The sequence below is a fragment of the Myiozetetes cayanensis genome, unplaced genomic scaffold, assembly GCF_022539395.1.
Source record: "Myiozetetes cayanensis isolate MyiCay16 unplaced genomic scaffold, myiCay2020 scf30, whole genome shotgun sequence".
NCBI classification, from domain to species: domain Eukaryota; kingdom Metazoa; phylum Chordata; class Aves; order Passeriformes; family Tyrannidae; genus Myiozetetes; species Myiozetetes cayanensis.
Window position 1 is genome coordinate 5,774,418 of NW_026087522.1, and position 23,191 is coordinate 5,797,608.

Here is a 23,191-nt window from a genome sequence, read left to right on the forward strand (position 1 = left end):
TTGCCGTGTTCCTGGATCCTTGCCTGCCAGCGGAGGTCCTCTGCCCTTCACCTTTCTCAAAGGGGCTGTGACATTACCAAGACAGTTTACAACTGCTGCTGTATGTTCAGTTATTAAAAGGAAATCCTGAGGGACGTCTCATTATTGTTATTATTACTATTTTGCACACAGGCTGTCAAAAAGGGATAATCACAGATGTGCCTGCGAGCAGAGCTCCGAGAGCTCCCTGTGCCTCTCGCAGCCACAGCAGCCCCAAACCAGGACACTGAGCACCCCAAACCAGCCTGGAACCCCAAACTCCGACTGCAGCAGATTAAAGGACATTTCACTGCTGTGATTCACTGCTGGAGGAAGCAGTTTCCTGCTGGATTTTCAGAGCGATGGTGTTTAACGTAGGTGCCTGTGTGGGATTGTGGGCTCCCACGAGTGACAAATCCTTAAGCATCTCTGACAAGTCCTGACTCCATAGACTTGCACTGCAGAGACAAAATCATCTTCATGCACAGGAGGAAGCTGTGACCTGCATAATATGTGCTCTGCAAAGTAAACCCGCCCTATTTTTATTTATTTTTAAAGAGAAGTTGACAAAGGAACCCAGAATAAAGTTCTCTTTTGAAGGGTTACAGAAAAACCTGTCAGGAGGAGGAAGAGTCCTTCCAAAAAGGGTGAAGTCCCAACTGCCACATAACTGATTGGACACAGCAGTGCAGTGAACACAGTAATTTAGTCTCCCAGGAGCACAGAGAGCACAGTTTAACAGAGTTTCCTCCTCTTCCCCTGCAGTAATAACACGAAGCTACAAACAGCCTCCTGGTTCCAGCCTCTGCTCTGCATTCCCTATGACCTCCCCCATCGACTTTCATAGGGGCTTAGGTGTCAGAGATGATAACTGAAAATCACATTTCTGAGGGAAGGTCCAGGTAGGATTATGTTGGGGGAAGGAGGGGAAAGAAGGGAAAAAAATTATGAATTAAAAAAAAAAAGATTGACTGAAGGTTTAGCTCAAAAATGGTTGAAGCTTCCAACTTGGTAAAGGGAGGTATTATTAAAAAAATAATAATTCCCTAAGAAAGTTAATAAAAAGGATTAAATAACTCATAAATAAAAGGCACAGAAAAATGTGCCTCGTGAGAACTTTCCCTACTGTACAAGCATAGTGTGCATGAGATAAAACCAGCGTGGCTGCTGAGAGGTGCCAATGGTGGTGGCTGAGGGTGGGACACTCCAAATGCTTCAGAAAGAGATGAATTTGTTATTGAGCAGATCTGGTGATGGTCACAGACACACCCCAGGCAGAGCTCACTGGCTGCTTCCCTGGTTTCACTCTGCCCACACCAAAGACACAAAACCCACTGCTGGGGGCTGGTGACACTGGGATGAACCTCAGCGTGTCCCCACCTGCCCCAAAACAACCACCAAGGGCACAAGGTAGATGCAGCCCCCTGCCAGCCCCCTGCACACACAGACCAGCACAGGCCATGCCAGAAATGCTCTGCTGACAGAGAAAGAGATTTTTTTTCTTTCCCCCCCACCACCCCGACCCTTACTTCTCCTGAGATACAGGGCTTAAACAACTCAACATTTAAGGATCATCAACAAAAGTCACAAATAGCTGTATTTTAAAAAATTGCTTTAACATTTTAAACCCTCAAATGTCATCCAAAATAACTGCATTCAGCTTGAAAAGATGGTATTTTTCACTTTGCACATGTCCAGTGGAAGACCTGTGCAGGGTTTATGTCTTGCTTTCAAATGGCATCATTTCAACCTTGCAATGGAAACTCCTCTTTCTTCAGAGAGGTTCAGTGACTGGAGAGGAAGAGATGCTACGAGCCCAGGGGAACCAAAGGCTATTCCACTCCATCCTTAGGGAACCAAAGAGCCCCAGAAAGAGCCTCTGGTTGATGGACGGACACAAAAGCCACCAACCACTTACAGAGGGAGCAGAAGGCAGGAACGCAGCCCCAAGCTGAAGAGCAGTGAACCTGCTGGCCACATCCAATGGAGCCTCTGCCCTGCTCCTGCTGCTGCACTGCCCTCCAGAACTGAGAGAATCTGGCCTTAAAATAGGGTTCACAGCACCTGACCCCAAACCCACAGAGCAAGGGAAGGCAGAGAGAGCAGGACAGCATGTCAGGTGTTGGGGTGAGATGGTCTTTAATAACTCTTAGGTTTTGAAAAGGCTTTTCATGCATTAGATCTACCCTTTTTCTAATACTATCAGGAAAAAAACTGCTCTTATGAGGGAAAGGAGCATAAAAAAGGTAATAAACATTTAATGATCCAATAATTGGTTATATCGGAGTAATCACTGTTCAGTAATTAACTCCCATTCCTGCTTGTTCATTTGATATTTTCTGTACCCTTTGATAGGTTCCTGTGACTATCAGCATTCCTTAGAAACTCTCACACTGAAACCTTTTGATGAAGCTCGAAAGCAATGACACCATTAATCCCTGCACATGTCCCAGTGGCTTTCAGACTGTCTGAGATGGGGCCTTTCTGCCCTGAACATCCCTCCTCAGCCGCCTTCAGCACGGCCACTTGGCCCCAGGATTTGAGATTTTCTCCCTTGCTTCTTCGTGTTCCCGGAAAAGTGAATTAGCTGCATGTTTTCTGTGCCAAAGGGTTAGTGGGAAGCACACCAACATAAAATTACATCTTGAAAGATAACAAAAAAATAATTACATTGCAGTGTCACGGAAGAATACAGGGAACAGCTGGCATGTTGTTGCAATGTAAAACTAGAATTAAGCTCAGGTTAGTGTCACTTCCAACTAACTGCCCATGGTAAGCAAGATCAGAAACACTGGGCTTCTGCCACAGCTTCCCACAGCCAGTCCTTTCTTACCCACAGCCACACAAAGCAGTGGGAGAGCAGAGAGTGCTGGCACAGCTTCACTTCAACCATGGCAATCCCTCCCCACCTTAGGAAAGAGGGTGAGGGCTCTCCCTCAGAGAGTGCCCAGATGATCAGCTTTATCCAAACAGGTACTTCTCCAGCCCTGATCCTAAATCTAGCCAACTCTGGTAAGTATTTTAATATAAACTCACACAAAGAAAGGAGGCTTCATTTATGGTCTTTAAAAAATACATTGCACAATTTACTTCTCTAGAGTAACAGCCCTGTGATTTAACAGCTCTAAATATGTATAAGAAAAATGATGGTATAGAAATGCTGACTCCTGATTTTTCCCAAGTAATAGATATCCTTGTCTGGGAAAAAAAAAAAAAAAAAGGCAAAAAAAAAAAATCTCAATTTGAGTTAGTCTCTTTGGGGTGGATTTTTATCTCTATCACATCAATGCAGAGCCAAAGTAAAGCCCTGGCATTTCCTTATACTCCATGTTCATTGTGCCAGATGTTTGTTCAATCAAAAGTTCCTTCTCAAGACAAATATCTGCTGAGGGTTTTTTTTTTCTCCTGTGTGAATCCTTTACCCTATATTTATTTTCAGGTGGCACCATCTTACACCAAATCAGATCTGCTACTTGCAGTGGAGCTGCCTTTGGCTGCCAAGATCTGAGTGTGAGGTGCTTTTCTTCCAGAACATAAACACACCTCCATCAGCACAGACCACAGAGCAGCAACATCTGCCTCAAAGATTTTAAAAATCAGGGTCACAGAATAAAAAAGATGATCTCCAGAAGTCAAATATTCTGCCCCAATTGTCAATATTATGCAAGATGCTGGTGTTGCAAAATTGTATTTTTAATGCTGCTGTGTAAGTTAATGGAAGTCGGTTAATACAAGGAACACTGATATGGAACATGAAATACCAAGTTAAACAAAAGCACCCATGTGGAGCAGTCAATTCTGCCCTGCATGGGCCAGGGGGATTTCCTAAAGCCCAGGGAGCAGGAGCTATGGCGTTCCCAGAGCTGAACTGGAGGGAATGTGAGCTGTTTGTATGTTACTCATGCACTTGAAGGCATTACTAGTGATGGGAAGGGAGGGTGACAGGGAAACAGATTGAAAGGGGCAGGAAAATTAGAGAGCTCCTTGCCATTAATGGAAAAATAACTGCAGAGTGTTGTAACAGATTTCTCCTCTTTTGTATGCATAGGAATATTTATTTAATCAATGTTCTGTAACAAAACAGGCCTCTGGTGAGCTATTGTGGAGAGCAAACTCCATTCAGGGAGTGGTGATTTGAATCCTGCCACCTGTTTAGCTGGTACTGGAGAAAGCAACAATATGTGGCTGGATGGGAAGGTGTCTGCCTCAGGGAGAGGAGGAAGCTCCCTCTCAGAAGCTTCCCAAAGTAATTACCCGAAGTAATGCCACTTGCCAGGGAAATTTTGATGACTTGTCATTACCAGGACTTCCTGCAAGCAAAGCTGCAAAGTTCACCATATCTCTTAGGCAGAGGTAAAATCCAGTCCCGTTCAGCAGAGCCTTCAGCTTGTCAGGATTTCCACTGACACTCCGTGTTACACCCAGACAGGGACCTGTGCTCGAATCCAAACTCTCCCAACATCCTCCCTGCAGACACAGACCATGCAGGGCACAGCAAACACCAAACATGAAAGCTTTCTACAAACCCAGGCTCCTGCCAGGTAGTTATTTCAGTCCCACTGTTACTGGTGGTCCCCCAGCCAAGCTGCCTGCTGGAGCTTTTCCAGCATGGCCAGGGATGCTCCAGCACATGGCCACGTCCTGCATCCCACGGGATGATGCTGAGCTGAACCAGGAGGCTGAGTTTGGAAGGCTCCTTGGCCCTGCAGCTCCAGGAGCTGTCTCACCACCAGGCTTGACCTCCTGAAGGCCCCAAACCAAACCAATCCCAAGCCACTCTCCCGAGCCTGCCCTCAAAATAAACTATTGTTTAAAAACAAGTCACTGTTAGGAAGCTTCACACTGAAGATACTTTGTGTATATACCTCATAACATCCCACCCCTGACTGCACTTCAGCAGATTTTAAGTGCACTGTGCTCTGGTTTTTAACAACACAGTCAAGCATGTTCCTAAAGAGAGACTGATTTAAACATCTGCATAAACAAGTCCTTGAATAAAAGCCTGACAAGGGCCCACTGCAAAACCTGGGACTATCAGTAGGAGCCTCTCACTGGACTTAGTTTATTTCTCATTTCTGCACTGTTTGCTGCAAACACACACCATATACATGAACTTGGTGTTCACCTTACACAAACCTTATCATAAAGCAGCTGTGCTCTTAAATTTGTTAAACCAGCATTAAAAAACCCCAGTATTTATTTATTTTTATAGGCCAGTTAGTACCAAAGATATACCAGCTTTATGACATATTACACCTGCAGACCCTGGCATTAATGACAGACCTAATTTGTTTATCACAGTCACAGCTGCCAGAGTTAGTAATACATCCTTAAACATTTCTTGTAGGCAGAATGAGAGTTTCTTCCCTATTCTGCAATGGATTTAAGGAAAGATATTACCATAAATAGCCTTGACAACCACCACAGCTGGGACAGATAATGTTGCAAGTGATTTAAAACTGAAGCAAGCCATAACTAAGCAACACCAATTTTTACACACTTAAAAGTCCTAACAGAATAAAGAAAGATAAAGCATTTATCAGAATTTCACTGTGTTACCCTTCACATCAGATTTCCTTAACAAAGTTGACTGTTGTCAATAATTTTAAGGCCTTATATAAAATATAAATAAAATTATAGCTTTGTTTTAAAAAGTGGTTAACAATAACACAAGTGCTTTCAGTTATTTAAATAGGTGTCCTAGCCAGGTCCCTGATACAGCCATTGGTCCTTTGAAGTCCTAGAGGAAAATTATGTAGATATTTCATGTTAACAACTTACTATTTGAGCATCCTGCAGATGCTAATTAAGTAGCCAGGCAGTCTCTGAAGAGGGACAGTATTATTAAACCCATTTTGTGGACAGAAAAACTCAGCTACAGCAAAACTAACACTCCAGCTCAAGGTGATCCCTAATACCTCGTATACACTACCTCACACATCAGCACTGTCCCCATACACATGCTCTTCTCAGTCAAGAGACCCAAACCTACACGCCTGGATGCAGCACCTCCCCTGAGCACACACAGGAATCCAACTCCCAGTCCATCCCTACTCAGCACAAGCCCAAAGCAGGTGCTCACACAGCCGTGCTGAACTGGGAAGGGAGTGACTGCTTCAAGGTTATGGAAGATGACTGTGCTTACACAGAAACCAGCCCATGTCTCCCAAGGACCAGCTCAGCATCTTAATTAAAAGAGCCTGTTTGAAGGTCAAGAGATATCAAGAGTTGTTTTGAAGGGACCTGAGCAAACCCAAACACAACAGCAAGTGCACAGGGTGAGGGGGAAGGTGGCCATGGGCCAAGCCCCAGTCTGCCTCAGTGTCCCAGCTGGGCAGAGCGGAAAAAGTAAGACAAAAACAATAACAAAACTAGAGAAGAAAGACCTTTTTAATGTGAATTATCCCTCCCATTCTCTAGTTTTACCCTTTGAATGGTGTAAAGAACATGAGCATCACTCCAGGCTGGAGAGAGGCTGTGTGACACATCTATGCCATGTGCATCCCACTATGAGAACTGGCCTTTGCTCAGAGAGGCACTGCAGACCGCCAGTCCACCCCAGAAAATCCACACCTGAACCTGTGAGGGCAGAAAAAAAGGTAAAAGCTGAACAGATTGCCCTGTACTCTGTGATGTGTGGAGCTGGGCAGCTCCTTTTTGTGTGAACACAAAACAAGTACCCAAAATGTTCAGAGTAGGGTCCAGTGTGGAGGACTTAAAAAAAACCCTTGAAGATTCAAAGCCAATTTTGTGGGGTTTGCATTCTGCACATTTTTCCATGTTGTAACTGGCACTTCCCACTGAGATTTCTTAGAAGTCTTGTCAGTGTGGATGGTGAGCCCTGACCAAGCCCTGCAGGCCATGCAGGGTGAGGTGGGACCACAGCCCTGGGACTGAGGTGCAGCTTCTTCCCAATATGGCAGCACAAGAGATACCTCCCTCCCCGTGTATTGGAAAGGATATTATGTCAGATACCTTCAATAAACAAACAAACCCTTCCCTAACCTATACCATAAACTGACACAGTCAAGTGTATCCACACGAGAACGAGGTGACCCACACTCTAACACTGTAATCTAATCCTTGAACTAAAGACAGTTTAATGCCTTTACAAATCCATATGTTTTCTAATACCACCATTGCTGTCAGCAGACTACAGGAGTGCCTCTTTGAAGATGGAAGGAAAATGACAAAGCACATCATTGTGAAGGCAATTATATGCTGCAGTAACCGTTTTACAATGGCCCATATGGGCTGTATTTCAACAACGCAATTTCCAAATCTGCCTTAGCAAACATATATCTCCGTCCCAATCCCAGGTAGATTTTGCAAAACAAAATAAGACTGCAGCCAGAACAAATCCAAAATATGGATAACAGATGTAAAAATATGCCAACAAGGATACCAGAGCAATTTTTTTTGTCAGAGTACCAAACAAAGAGAGCAGCCACAGCAGACCTTACGAGGCCATTCACAGCAAAGCTGCCCATTCAGGGGACTTAGAGACCTGGGTTTATCAGAAATCTGATTACACACTCGTGTGCTCTCCTATGCAGCTGCCCAATTCACTGCTGCAGTTGCCAGCCCATCCACCTCTCTGGGGACCACAGGCAGGGGAACTGCAATCCCAATTTAGAAGGGATTGCAGTTAAAATCAGACATGAACCAAGGCTGTGCAGGCTTACTCTAAATCCTCTCTGACATCCAGGACCAGAACCTAAATGAAGGGAGCTTAAAAAAAACCACAACTAAAACAAAAAAACAGAACCAAAAACTCATGTCCTTACCCTTCTGAGAGCTGCAGTTTCAGATGCCTGCTCTGTTCACCTCGCTGTGGTAGCTGGGGCCATGCCACCACCCAACAGCCCAGTCCCTTGGGAGGCACAGAGCAGTGAAACTGCAGCTCCAGCCCAAAATCCTTCCCTCCTGTTGAGGGAGAAAAGGGAGTCAAGGCTGAAGAACATCCTTCACAGGGCAAAATTATGCAAAAGCTGTACTCTAGCAAAAAGTGGATTTACTTGTGCTGCTTTTCGGTAATCCCCTGCAGTGGTCCATTGCTTCTAGGGGCTCTGGGATGGATACCCGTTCTAGGATATCTCTGTACCAGTGGCTCTGGGGTAAACCACAGAGGAAAAACAATCAGACAGGAGGTGCTCAGAACCCTGAAGGGCTGCACCCTGGACCTACAGGTGAGATCCAGGCTGCAGGACACCAGTTGGACAGACCTACACACATTAATACCAGAAATAAAGACAGCAACAGACATGAACATCTTCCTTCCAGAAGTGACACAGGAATAAAAAATGCCTTAAGCTGCTTGTAACAAAGAGAGAAATGGTAAAGGTGAAAATTTACAAGTTCATTGCCCATTCATTAACGACAAACCAGCTGCATCGTACATCTTACATTTCAGTGCCAAGGGCAGCAAGCAGAGGATATCCTGCCAGTCACACATGCACAGCACAGAGCAAAACACACCAGCAAAAGGGAAAGCTGGAACTGGGTATTCAGTAGCATGATCCAGTTCTTTTTATTGTCAGCTCCTCAAAATGATCCCGTGAAGCTGGGCAGAAGCATATCAAAACTTTAATCCATGTGAAATATTACTTCCTGGACCCGGAAATTCAATCCCCAGCAATGAAAACAAAAGCACACTCATAAATGCACCTTTCAACTCGGCCACTATAGCCATATTTAGGCTCATGCTCTCTCTCAAAAAAAATCCTTTACTCATTAATATAGAGTAAACTTGAAATGATTGCTGTAATTGCAGTTAAAAAATTAATCATGTTTTGAGATAAATGCAGATAAAAGCATGTTTTACTAATTATCTTTTGAAGCTTCCGCTCATGAAAGATTAAAGGTGGAAGAAAAGTTGTTGAAATATTGAAGACAAAAATCCTACCATTTGAAATCACTTTGAAGCCACGTACCTCATATGATTGATCCTTAATGTCCAGATGTACTAAAAAAGGAGTCTCTTTAAGTCAGGAAAAGTCTAACAAAACATGCCTGTTGGAGCTTTTATGCAGTCAGCTCCCTGGAAATCAGTGTGTTTAGCTCTGCAGAACTCCAGCCCACAGCTGGATTTTCTTCTGGTTCATCCCCAACTGGGGCAAGGAACTTCAAGCCTGAATTGAAAACTGAGTTCAGGAATTTGAGGCTTCACTGAGCTCTGTAGACCTGCTGCAGTATCAACGTGCTTATAACTAGTTTTACCAACCCAAGCACCATCTGAGGAAATGCCACTAAACCCACAAAAGGTGAGACCACTCAGGGAGCAGAGGTCCCAACTTCAGGAGTTTACCAGAAAATCACCTGCCATGGGGTTATTCACAAGCCACATTGAGACCTGTTTCCATCCCTGGGGCATTGAAGGGAATGCAGGTCATCTGTGGTGCAAGTTACCCAAAACCAAGGCTGATACTTCGATTCACAGCCCTGGAACTAACCAGGCAAATAATTCCCTTCCTGCTCCACACCACTAGTCTATTGTACATCAGCAGTTTGCAGACTGAGCGTTCATTTCGAGAGCAAATCTATTGACCACAGGCTGAAATGGATGTCCTCAACTCCACTGGAAACCTTTTGGGCTTGAAAAATAGTGTCACATAAAATTGCTAAGATACTTTATAGCCATTTAACAGACCTAGTAACAATTTACACCAGATTGGTGCAACTGTATAAATTTCAGAAGTTTCCTTAGTGGCCACCCCAGTCACCTGCAGCAGGACAGAACCAAACCCAGGTGTTATAGGGCAGATTTCAAAAGCATTTATAACTGCACTCCAATACTAGAGCACCAATGTCAAGGGCTCAATGTCCTCGGGAGTTTCAAGAGTTGGGGCAGATCCGAAATGGTGCAGCTGACACCCATTTTCTAAGGGAAGGGTCCCACTGTAAAGAACAGTGCTCTGGATTCCTCCTTCTCCTTCCCCCTCACTCTGAATCCTTTAGCCTCTCTCCCCACCATGAAGCAGAGGTGATACCAAATTATTAAATCCTCCCCTTGTTACAAACCTGACCAGGGCAAAGCAAATGATTAAAAAGTTGGATTTTTCATAACCACACATCCAAGGAAATTTGCCAATGTCTTTTATTTGCATATCTGGCAGACTGCCCCAGACAACTAATACATAAGTGACAGCGTACAGGTGTATTAGTTTAGAGTTTGCCTTTAATCTAGAGGTGTCAATTTGCTTCTGTTTTAATTACATCCATCTTGATATGTTATTACAACCTCATGAAACTTCTTCATTATGTGAATGGCTATAAATACACACACATGACAAACAGTTGTTATAAATTTTCTGGTTCAGCAGTGGAGGCACAATATCTTAGCCCACACATCATGTACATTTAAAACTGCAGTGCTCCCTCTCCTCTCTACCCACTCCCATTTCCCTTCCTCCTCTTTTCTTTCATCCAATACCAAAATACTTTTCCCCCTATACTTAATGAATCCTCTAAAATTCCTTCACTAGTAGCAGCATCCCAATACAAATACTATCAGCTTACAGAGCCATTTCAGCCCATGTGTCCTTCTGGGCTGTGCCTCTGTAAGAATGTCTGTTTGTCATTAGGCAAATATAAGAAGATTGCACTGAGGTCTTATAAACACGCAAAGATCCACTTTTGTAGCTACATAATTCACTGAGTTTTTCAATACACATTCTGAGGTTGAAAACTTGGCAAATCCATCCACCAGATGTATCTTTCTGATCCCAGAACTCATTAAAAATGACTTTTTTCCCCCCCCTTTTTTTTTAAAGTCCAGCAGACTCAGCTGTTGAGCCACATTAATTGCATTTTTATTATTTTTTCCATAGTTAAAATGACTAACGCTAGTAGAGTCTGCCTACAAGCACAATAGACAGACAGTAAAAATTACTAGAAGTTTTAATCATTCAGTAATAACCAAATCCCATAAAATAAAGAGAGGAATTTTGGTCCCCTCAAAACAGACGGTTTTGATTTTCACTATTTGTTTTGAATTTTCTTTAAAGGAGGAAGAGAGAGGAGAAAAGACACAAATTCACACCAAAAGATTCCACTCAAAGTGCCCTTGACATGCATTAAAACCCACAATACTAACAGAGTTACAACATAAATCGTCCCCAACAGCAGCACTTCTTTCCTGGACTTCTGGGAGGTCAAAACCACTTTCACTGCCTCAGCCCTTCATCAGTGCCCGCTCTGATGGGTGTCACACCATGCCCAGCCACTGGACACATCTGGCCAGCTCTGGAGCAATCTGGAGAGCAGCTCTTGCAACAGCAGCAGCTCCCAGCTCCTTGCCCTGGGCACCAGACACCACTTTCTGAAGGACCCTTGAAAGACATGCATGGTACCTCCAAAGACATACAGCTCTAAGCACCTGGGTTTGCAGAGGCCAAGATGAAGGTGACAGAAGTTGTCAGGAGCCAGGTGAAGAACAGAGCCTGCAGCCCCTGAGTTGGACAACCCCATTTAGGACAAAAAGTCAGGTCCTTTGGCCACCTCTCCTCCATTCCCACCACTCATGTAAGCAGATGTCTCAACCAAAAAAAAAATTAACCCTCTGATTGAAAGGTCTCAGGTCATTTAGGATTTCCAGAGCCAAAATGAATAAAAATCAATGCCTTGAGCAATCATCACCATGTTTGTAACTCATCTAAGTCTCAGCAATAGGAAGTGGTGTGCAAGCAACAAAACATGGGCTGCCAAAACTTGCCAGGAGGCAGAAGTTACGCCACATGTGTTTCATACCCAGGGCCACCCCTCTCCCACACCCAAGAGCCACCCAGGTGTGGTCCAGGAGAAGCTGGTGGCAAGAATTTCTGTCTCATTGGTTCCACTTTACAGGCAAAGAGATTAAAATGCCTTTACTACACCAGGAGGGTGAGTTAGGAGCAGATGTAGGACAATCCAGAGCAATCTGCAGGAGGGTCCCCAAGGATGGGTCACCAGGGACACCGTAACCCCTTCCTGCATGCAGGGAAAAAGGTGATAGCGGCTCTGGATTTCACCAACAGGTAAAGGGGTATCTGCACCAGGTATTGTCACTGTTACACACTCTCCTCTAAAACACTGTTCCTCTCACAGTCAGCCTATGACAGAAAAAGGCTTCTCACAAACTTTCACGAATTTGGTCTGGATCTGACTGCTATTTATTTCACAGGAGAATAAAATATGTTTTAAAGTCTGATACAACTGTTAGAACTACTTCACAACACACGAGTACCTCTTCAGGTGGTTTCACTCAAATGATGCTCAACACAGGGCTTGTGTCAAAGGCTGAAGATGTTTGCTTCTTTTCCTGAGCTCATCCAACAAAGGACAAGCCTAGGTTTGTGTGTGTATGGGATGGGAAGATGGGTTGACTGTGGTTTTATTCCCAAACCATGAAGTCCCACATTTGCTACCAAATAAAAGTACAAAAAGAGCCAATTTATAAGAGCACTGATTCTAGAGGAGAAGCAACTTCCACTTTAGGAAGCTGGCAAACACATGTGAGACAGATTAAAGGGTGACCATTTCTGGAGAGAACACCAGATTGAACTCCTGCATGGCTGTGGAATAACTATTCCTATCTGGTGTTGGGATATTAATCATGTCAGTGATCTGTGCATCAGCCAGCATAACACAATTGAAAGTTCAGACAGCCAGGGACTTGGGAACACCAGATATCAGCACACTCTGCACACTTCCCATGGCTTTGTCTCAGGAGTTTTAAAACCAGCAGGACCAAGGTGCACACCAAACAAACCCACATGGGCCACATGTCATGCAACACCATCAAATTAAACCTCGAGGCAAAACCTCACAATCAGAAAAGGATGTGCAGGGTCAAGGGACAACCTGCCTCTTTTGCTGACTTTTTCTACCATTCCTGCACAGAGGGTGACAGAACCAAAACTCCTTCCTCTAGTATTTACCAGACTAAAGGTTTACCCTTTTGGTTAAAACCTTCTCTCTCCACCACATGAGAGTGTGAACTTCAGCAGCAGTGTTGCCAAGATACAAGGAGAAAAATCTCAAGATGATAAGGTAACACAGTATTTAAAGCCAAATAGTATAGCAGAGTTGAGCTGGGGATCTGAAAAATTGCCACTGCCCCTTCTGCTGTTACAGCAAAACAAATCCCTACCTGCATTAGGCATTTCTCATTACTTACAAAGTGGATTTTCATATCCATTTTATAACAAAGGAGTTTAGAGGACTAGAATGTTCTGAAGTGGTCTTCACCATGACTTGGCATTGAGTCAAAATGACAACTGACTACACAAAAAATGCACACAGCTGCTAATCTGGCACATACAGAGACAAACCCCAACGAGAACACAGATACTGAACTGACAAATCATAAGGATGATGTACAAGAACACAAGAAACATTGGAAGCAATTTCCCCTCACTGAACCGAGGCAACACTGCAGTTCAAGTGAAGGAAAACTTAGAGTTAAACATTTCCACATTTCAGCCTGCAACTTCCTAACTCCATTACCTTCTTATTAATTGCATTTGAGACTTCACTAAACTTGAGCTTGGGCTATTTTTAAAACCTATCTGATTCAACTTATTGTTGCTCAGAACAAAGATTAAACTTCTAATTTAGCTGTAGATAATTACAAGGCTGCAGGGCCGACCCCCGGTGTAACGTGGCAGGGTCTTCCAGTCAAAATGATAGAAACAAAAACAAAAATGAAAAAAACAGTAGCAGAGACAGAGGAAAGAGGGGATCATCCTCACTGAGTGAAGAATCCTTCTGCTCCTTCCCACCTGAAGTTACCAGGATTAATGACTTCTTAAGCAGGGACAGATTTGGTTGAGTGTTCCCCCTCGGTACTGACAGCAGGGCTCTCACCAAGGAGCATGGATCACAGCAATGGATCCCTCCTCAAAATTCCACCTTCTGTAACAACATTCCCCTCTAGTTCTCAGTGTTCCCATCCAGTCCCTGTTATTTTTCTATTGATCTCAGTGTTGTAACTCAATCTTTCAATTACTCAGCCCCTTGATGTCTGACGATTTTTTTTTTTGCCTTTCCCTGATGATCATTTTCCTTCCAAGTTCCTGATCCTTTACCCTTATTGTATAAATCATAGAGTCATATAATTGTTTAGATTGGAAAAGACCTCTAAGATCAGGGAGTCCAACTCTTAACTCAGCACTGCCAAGGCCACCATTAACTGTGTCCCCAAGTGCCATCTTTTCAATCCCTCCAGGGATGGGGACTCCACCACTGCCCTGGACTTTACACTCCCTCATCCCAGCAGAGGCCACAGATATTTAATGAGAAAGGGCTTACTTGCTCCCCCAAATAGGAAGAAAAAAGGATGCCAGGTGGGATGATGGATAAGGGTGTATTTTGTCCTATTGATGTGCACCATATTTCTCATTACTGTTAATCTTAAGGAGCAGGGCAAGTGGAGACTACTTGAATCACATTTATCTGAAGAACTTGGCCTTATAGTTTAAACTCTTCCTTCTCCAGCTCAAGGTCATTGAACCTCCTACTACCACCTACAAGAATGGCAAAAATTCCCACCTTCATTACACGGTTACCTTCAGGAGCTTAAAAGAATATTTATGCAACAATCACAGCCCTTGGTCGTTATCTGCCCAAAGAGACAACTTCAGCTCTCCAACAGCTACTGAATTCAACAGGAGTTAGGTGTGCTTTGCCTCCCAGGAAGGTACCAGGCTTTTAAAAGTAATTTTAAAGTATTTTTGAAGTATTCAAATGCCCAAACGACACCAACATAGGTTTCAAACATCACCAGAGAGGTTCCCTTTGTGGAACATGCATCCTGCTGTTTTCAGTCCCACTTTCAGTTTGAGTTGCTGCTTTTTCAGGTCTGCTCACCGAGACCAGACTGGTTTTCATCAAGAGAGTCACTTGCTCTATCAAGGTTATCTTGAAATTTGATCTCAGGTCAATTTACTGTTTCCTTAAAATACACAGTGGAAATAATAAATGCATTGCTTCATATGATATCCCAGTGTCACACAAAGCCTAATGCCTCTCCCCATCCCCAGACATCTTCATTTAGTTACTCCCTTCTTTTCTCTGCTGGTCTAAATCTGCAGACTTGCCCGTGCAAACAGAGACAGGGACAAACACCTAAGCATCTAAGCAGTCAACAAACACAAGAAGGGCCACCAAGATTTGCTGACAGCACTAAACAAACACCTCATGTTATGATGCTGCTGTGGTAAGTCTTGAAGATCAAATTCCTTTTGAAATATGAAGGGATTGAGACAAGGCAGAACAAACCTGCTTGAAATCTCGAAGAATTTAAGTAAACAGGCTAATCAGGCCAGCAAGAAGACTGGTGAGAAGAGAATGATTTGGGGAGGAAAACCACACAGCAAGCCAGCCATTCTGGTGTCCAGCTTCTGCTGTCACACAGCCAAGCTATTTCTATTTTCAGTGGGCCATGCCTAGAGATGAGTATCACACACAGTTATTAAAGCAAATTCCTGCATTCAGATGCGTTCACTGAGCCACACTGTCCGTGCACACAGACACACAGCTGAGACCACAGCATCTTCAAGACCTGCCTGCTACTTCCACATTTTGTTTTTGTAGCAGTAGTGTCTCTATTCTGAAGCCCAGATCAGCTGTTTAGCCTATCTGTCCAATGTGTAAAACTGCCGTAGCTAACATCTGCCTAAACCACACAAATGCAGTGGAACAATTGCTTAAAAATTATTTACACTAGGTGGATGGAATCATCTGACACAGAATTTAAAGCTCATTAAACAGCTCCTTGACAAATATTTGTCAGCATTTCTCATTTGTAATTAATTATACTGGGCTTTACCTGACGATAATTCAGCATGGTCTCAAAACAGACTAATGCCCGTGTGCTGAACAGAAATTAGCTCAGCAAACGCAGTGAGAAATTGTGACAGTTTTATGAAACAAGAATTCCCATTTAAATGCAAGTCCCCCCGCTTCCCACCCCACTTCTATCTGTGCTTTATAAATATCTGTGTCCCATTTCAGGCTTGTCAGATGAACTGCCTGAGCTGAAGCTAAACAAACATCCGCAGAAAAAAACTCATTACCTTACTCAGTGTTCAGAAAACCTGAAACCAACTGCTTACTCCATAGGGATGGTCAGAGCTGACTCAGGAAACATAAAGTACTTCCTAGGCTTTAAGCTATCTTAACATTCAGGTCAGATTTCCTTTCTCATCACAGTAAACCATCTTCACCATGGCACGTCAACAGCCATGTCACGTCAGTCTCCTGCCCAGAGTCCTTCGCACCAGGGGGTAGGAGGGAGACAAACATCTTAGAGAAATCTCACCTCACCACAGAGCTCTGCAGAAACCTCCTTGCCAGCACTGCCAGAGCACATCACGGAGAAAGTCACTCCAGTGGATTGATTTATCACATTCTGAGAAATGACCTTTCCCTGTCAAACTGGCATCTAAAATGCCCACCTGGGTTTGGAGAACCTCATGCAATTATTGTTGGTAACAAACACACCAGCAGTGCAGCACAGGCTGCTCCAAGCTGGGAAAAACAGTCAGCTTGACAAGCCACCAGTCACACTAACATGGGGATGGAGCCTGTGCCTTCCTCCCTTCACAGCCTGGGAGATTTGGGGAGGTTGGTAACTGCTCTGGAGCAAACCACAGAGCTTGCTGCTGTTAATCCCAGCAAGGCCACTCATGGGAGAATCTGGTGAACCAGATCAAGTTGTAGGACCACATCTCAGCTGCTTACCTACAGATTTAGGGCTGGTTTCTGAAGGTCAAGGCTTCAGAATGCTCCCCAGTGTAGGGGCCAGGCCCACATTGCACACAGCTACATAGAGGTCTTGCAAGGCCAGGTAAGGATCACTCTGGCCACATCTGCAAGGACACTGGAATGGCTCAACTGTCACTCCAAGAAAAAAAAAAATCCACAATGAGACACCACTGACTTCATTTAACTCCCCTTCCCCTGTATTCCCCACACAGACATTAGAGACATCAAGGTATGGGGTGCCATAAACACAGAGACAGATGACTATAAGCAATGGCCTCTGTTTCCACACCAATTTACGCTTGAGAAGCATGAGAAGGCTACTGACACCGGGACATAAAAGCAGTTCCCAGAGTGGGAGCTGGTTAAAGTTTTGCTTCAAGGGATGGGAACTTTTATCAACACAACCATAACAGACTGAATGACTCCTCCTGAGGCTACAGCAGCCATGGGATGTGTGTTCTTGTGCAGCTCCTGTGTCCCCTTGTCATCTAAGAGCTTCACACAACCTGTTATTTTACACAGGGTGGGCTTTTTCAGTCACCCCAACAAAAAGCACTCTGTAGAGGAAGGTGAAGCTGTATGGAAGTTCTTGCTCCTGCTTGCAATTTGATACAGTATGCATAAAAAGATCCTGGGGTGACACCTCGCACCCAGCCAACTCACACCCCTACAAGTGCCCTCAGAAGCAGAGAGCTCACCCTTGTCCCTCCACAGTGGCTGTTCCCTCCTGCACGAGCCACCACCTACCTCTGTCCCGTCTTCTGAGCCATGGGTTTAGATCTTTCTGTGGTGAAGGTGTTCTGCACTTTCCTTCTCACAGTTTTTCACATCAGGCAGACAAAACACTGTTTTTGCACACTTTCAGCTGTGCTAAGCCTAAGAAAAGGCTGAAGTTCAAGCACAAAGCCTGGGCTGGGACAGTCTTGTCAACATGCACAACAACATGGGCACAAGTGTCTTCTGGAACCTGGGGAAAATCTCCATGTCCTCCAACGAGCTGGGGGTAGACCCAGAGCATGAGATGCACAAATATCAGGACAATTCTTCACAGCACCCAAGGCTTCTTGTCTCAATTCAAGCACATTAACACTTAAACATCTCACCAAGGCTGAGATATCTCACTCCACCAGCCACTCACAAACTCCTCGCCAACACAAGAACCACGATAAAAACTTCAGGCTGCTACATGCAAAGCACACAGTAATTCCTGCCACACTGGGCTGGTGCCTTAGACACCTCCGTCTCCCTCTGATCCTCAGAAACAAGTTTCTCATCATACATATGGAGCTGCAGGAAAAAGCACCTAACAATGATTTTGTGACATTATTTCTCAACGCAGCATGAAATCGTTAGGTCAAAATGTGCCACCTATCACATGAACATTAAAAGTATGTCAAGTCTCAGTGTGCAAGCTATTGTTTTATCTGAATGTGATATTAGCTGGCAGAACTGGGTAATGTTTCTGCACTCCTTTTTAGGGATATAGGATTACGAGAGGATGCAAGTAGTAGCCATTCTTGGCTTAGCCAAGAAAGGAGAGCATAGCAATTATTTTCAAATGGAAAATAAACAAGAAGGGAAACAGAATAAAGATATTTTCTAAAACACCCTACCAAGTTCTGACCATAAAACTCGCTCTTCATTTCCCTTGAAAAAAGGACTACAGCCAAAATCTCGAGTCCATATTCCCATAAAACCCTTAATGACACAAACTAGGGCTTTGTTTGAGGAAGAACGGAATTTTGTCCGAAGCAGAAGCATACAAATCTCACTCTTGCCAACAAACGTGTATTCATACTTTTCATCTGTCTGGTTTGAGCATGGCACTTGTGGATGGGCTCACCAGGTGAGAAATGGTGGATAAATTGGGTCTGGACATCACCTCAGCATTTGCTCGTTATTGCTTACACCAGTCTAACACCAACCATGAGGAGGTTTGTTGGAGTGAACAAATCCTCCCTTCAATTACACCACAGCCACTGTCTCTGGATGGATACAGGTGTAACCAAAGACAAAATCTGGCTACAAAAAAAACCAGAACAAAACCAAACCAAAAACAACCACCAAAAGAAAAAAAAGGAAAACAAAAACACCCAACCTGAAAATGCCACTAAGTATTCCTGGCTAAATATTTAAACAGCTTTAGAGCTCCACAGATTTTTTTTTTTTGTTAAACAATCAGCTTCACCTCCACATTTATTTTGACAGCTCATCATCGTTCCAGTTGTGATTCCAGTGCAACACAAACCCAGATAAATCCGCTTTTCACCACAGCAAACTTCTCTGGATCAGAAGTTATAAACAACAAAGCCCTTCCAACACACGGCGTCGAGGTTCCCCTCAAACGGCAGCATCACCAGCACGGCCCCGGCCGGGCTGACAGCGGTCCCATGGTCGCGAGTGGGTGGGCGGAGGGGACACGGCGAGCCGGGGCCGGGCCGGGCGGGGGGAGGAGAAGCCCCAGGGGCGACGCTTCCCTCGGCCCGGCCTGGGCTCACCCACCATTTGCGGGGGGGTGACTCGAGCCGCCCACCGCGGGGCCCACTCGTGACATGCCAGCAGGGAGCGCGACAGGACGGGCGCCCCCGATTCCGCACCACGAGCGAGAGAGGAAACACACACGCACACACGCACACCGCGACCCCCCGCCGCCCCGCGGACACGAGTGGGCGGCCCTGCCGGGCCACGGCGGCGCGAGAAAAGTTTGATCCGTGGGAAGGGAGGGGAGGGAAGCGCCGCCGGGGGACCCGCGCACAGAGTCCCCTCTGCCGGCGCGGGGGATGCGGGGCTGCGCGGGGGGCACGGCCCCGGTCCCGCCGCCGCCCGCCGGGAGCGGCGCGCCGGGCTGCAGGTGTCGGCAGGGCGAGGGGAGGGGACCGGGGCACCCCCGGGGCACGGGAGGGGCGGCGGGACCGCCCCGCGGGCACCCCGGCGGGATCGGGGCGGGGTGCCCGGGTGGCGCCGCGGGGGCTCCCCGGCGCTGCCCCCCGCACACACAATGAGGCGCGCACACAAAGCGGAGCCGCCGCTCCCTTACCTCCAGCGCCTCGAAAGTGACGAAGCTGGACATCGCGAAACCGTCGATAATGTCCTCCTCGGCCGAGGAGGACTCCCGCCGCTTCCTCCGGGGGGGCCGCGGCCGGGACGGCGGCGGGGGCCCATTGTCTTCCTTCTCGGAGCCCGAGGAGGAGAGCGCGGCGGCCCCGGGGGCCCCGCCGGCGGCCCCGCCGCGCCGCCCGCCCTGGGCTCGCCGCTCCCGGTCGCGCTGGGACCGCGATCGCCGCTTCTTCCGAAGCCCGTTGCATCGCGCCGGGCCATCCATGTCTCTCGCCGGCTCTCCCTCTCGCTCTCGTTCCCCCCCCGCCCCACCGCAGCCACAAATCCGGCTCCCCCGGCGGAATAACGGGGGAGGGAGGGAGGGAGAGAGGGAAGGAGAAAAGGGAGGGGAGGAGAGGACAGCAAGGGGGTGGGGGGATGAAAGAATCCGAGTGCGGTTCCACCACCACCAGCAGCAAGCACCAAATGTAAGAGATTCCTATAAGCGAGCCAAGGAAAGTAATGGCTGATCTCAGGTCGCCTTTGTAAAAAAAAAAAAAAAAAAAAAAAAAAGGAGAGAAAGGAAAAAAAAAAAGCCTCACCAAGCAGGCAATAAATCAGAATAGCGGAATGCTTTGATCAAGGGGCTGGGAGGGCGAGGATCTTCGAAAGAGAGGAAAAAAGGCAGAAAAGAAGGGGGGAAAAATAAAGAAAGGAGCCCCGCTGGAAGGAGGGAGCTGAGAGTATTTCCTTGCACAAAATTTATTTTCTTTCTTCCTTTCCTCCCCAACTAAAAGAAGTTCCATGGGGGGGGTGGGGTGGAAATATATATGTAGATGTACGGAACTCCTTCTGTCTGCGTGTGTGTGTGAGCAGGGAAGGGTGCAGCCTTCCCCTCCCCACCAACACGCACTCCTCTCCCCCTCCTCCTTTATCTCCCTGGATCAAACACAATAATAATAATAACGATGCATCCAGATGCAATTTTCTCAGGCACCGACCAAGGATGGACTCGGGAGTGGAGATCGGATCCCAGCCCGGCCCCTCCAAAAACAAAACCAAACAATAAAAAGAAGAAGGGAAAAAAAAAAAAAAAAAAAGAGGAAAAAGGGGAGGGGAAAAAAAAAAAGAGCCCAAAACACGCCCACCCACCCCAGCTATTAATACGGATCAATCACGGCAAATTCATCGGATTAATTGTGGCGAGGAGGGAGCGGGGGCAGGGGGGGGTGTGCTGGTGGTGGCGACAATAGATCCGAGCGGGGAGGAGGCGGCGGCGGCGGCGGCCCCCTCCCCAGGAGCGGCGGCAGCAGCACCAACAGGCGCTGCGGCTGAGCGGAGCGGGGCTGGGGCCGGTGAGGGTGCCGTGTGGGTGAGGGTGCCGTGAGGGTGCCGTGCCGGTGTCAGTGCCGGTGTCGGTGCCGGGTCCGGTCCGGGGGTCCTGCCGGGCCCCGCTCGGGGCGCTCGCGGTGTCGCCCCCACCGGCTGCGCGCGCGCGCGCCCCCGCGCCGCTCACGTGACCGCCATCGCCGCCCCGCCCGCCCCGCTCCCGCCGCGCGGAATGAGGCGCGGGCATGCGCGGGGCCTGCGCCGTGACCGCCCCCCTCCCCTCAGCGGCACCCCCCAGCCCGCCCGCCCTGCTCGGGTAACCTCCTGTCGGGGGGAAATGTCCCCTCTGGAACAGCCTGCCCGGGGATACCCCCACGGAACAGCCTGCCCGGGGATACCCCCACGGAACAGCCTGCCCGGGGATACCCCCACGGAACAGCCTGCCCGGGGTTACCCCCACGGAACAGCCTGCCCGGGGTTACCCCCATGGAACAGCCTGCCCGGGGTTACCCCCATGGAACAGCCTGCCCGGGGTTACCCCCATGGAACAGCCTGCCCGGGGACACCCCAATGGAACAGGCTGTCCAGGGACACCCCAGTGGAACAGGCTGCCCGGGGATACCCAATGGAACAGCCTGCCCAGGGATACCCCAATGGAACAGGCTGTCCGGGGACACCCCGATGGAACAGGCTGTCCGGGGATACCCCCATGGAACAGCCTGCCCAGGGATACCCAATGGAACAGGCTGTCCAGGGTGGCTGTGGAGTCCAAACTCCCCAGGGTGTGTCCCCGTGTCACCTCCTCTGGGAGACCCTGCCTTGGCAGGACTGTCTGGCTGGAGGGTGTCCACATGTCCCTTCCAAGCCCTGAGCACTCTGTGGTTCTGTGACTCTGTGTCCAGCCCTTCGCCTCCTGCTCTGTCTCCTTCCCCACGGCCCGGGTCCCTCACGGGCTCAGCTGCCCCTGCCCAGCCGGAGTGTGAAGCTGTTCGGTCTGGCTTTGGGGAGAAAGCAGTAGGAGCAGAGACCTGGGGCAATCGGGAGGCTTGCTCAGAGGGGAGAAGGATAGAGGAGGTGCAAGGAACAAAATGGCGAAGAAGAGCCAAACCTGTGGAGTCTCAGTGCTCAGAACAGGGAAGAGGCTCTGGAAGCACAGCACTGGTTTTCCTCCATCTAGCAGATGGTCAGGCTATAGTGTAGTTTGAAATATATTGGGAGAGGTTGGAAGAGCAGGAAGAGAAAGTGAAATAATTTAATACTCCATCTCTCCAAGAAGTAAATCTGCCTCCTGTAGCTGCTAATCATTCCTCTTTTGAGATACGCAGAAGGGCCGCAGCAAGGGGAACACACAGGCTGAGTGTATTTTTCCAATAGTCTCCCTCTGGGCTGCTCTGACTCTTGGGGGATGAGGCTCTGCTTGACTGTGTAATATGTTGTTTACTCTGTACCCTAACTTAGGCCACCAATCAAGTAATATTTTAAATATATTTTCTATGAGAATTAAGTGATTATGAGAAATGCTGGGAATCAGGTACACCTCTCTTTCTAAAAGGCAAGTGACACCTTTGCCAGCTCTCTCCACACCACATCTCCTGGATGGCATGCAGTGGCTTTTAAGCTGGTGTGAAGCAGAAGAGGAGGAAGCACAAAGCTGTCGGTAACCTGATAGTGGGAGAGCGTGTACCTTACAGAAGGCCACGCTGCTCACTGCACAGGCACATGGCTAGTTTTTAAACATTCTCAAATATCGAGCTAGAGAACATCACCTCCTAGATCTGACCTTAGATCTCCCTGTTCAGATTTTCTATTCTGTTTAACAAATGCGTTTTTCTGTTTTACTTTGGGTTCTTCTTTCTCATAGCTGCCTGCCAGATCTATATAATCTGACTATACAGAAGCTGCACCAGTATTGCTGAAGTGATACAATTTGTGTGTATAGCAATATCAAATATTACAAGGTCTCTGTCTTCTGAGAAATATTAAGCTATACTGCATCAAACAACTGTTACCTGTTGGGTTTTTTGGAAAATAACTGTGTAATTTTCAGGGCAATGTAATTGAT

The 23,191-nt window shown here is 46.9% G+C and overlaps 1 protein-coding gene across 1 annotated transcript in view; it reads right to left on the reverse strand.

Annotated features, from left to right (window-relative positions):
* AUTS2 (activator of transcription and developmental regulator AUTS2) overlaps positions 1-20,123 on the reverse strand; it is a 753,479-nt gene extending 733,356 nt beyond the window's left edge. Inside the window, 1 exon segment of the mRNA XM_050325674.1 lies at positions 19,802-20,123. Coding sequence (XP_050181631.1) covers positions 19,802-20,086 — 285 coding nt within the window. The 5' untranslated portion in view covers positions 20,087-20,123.
* Positions 20,124-23,191: the final 3,068 nt, after the last annotated feature.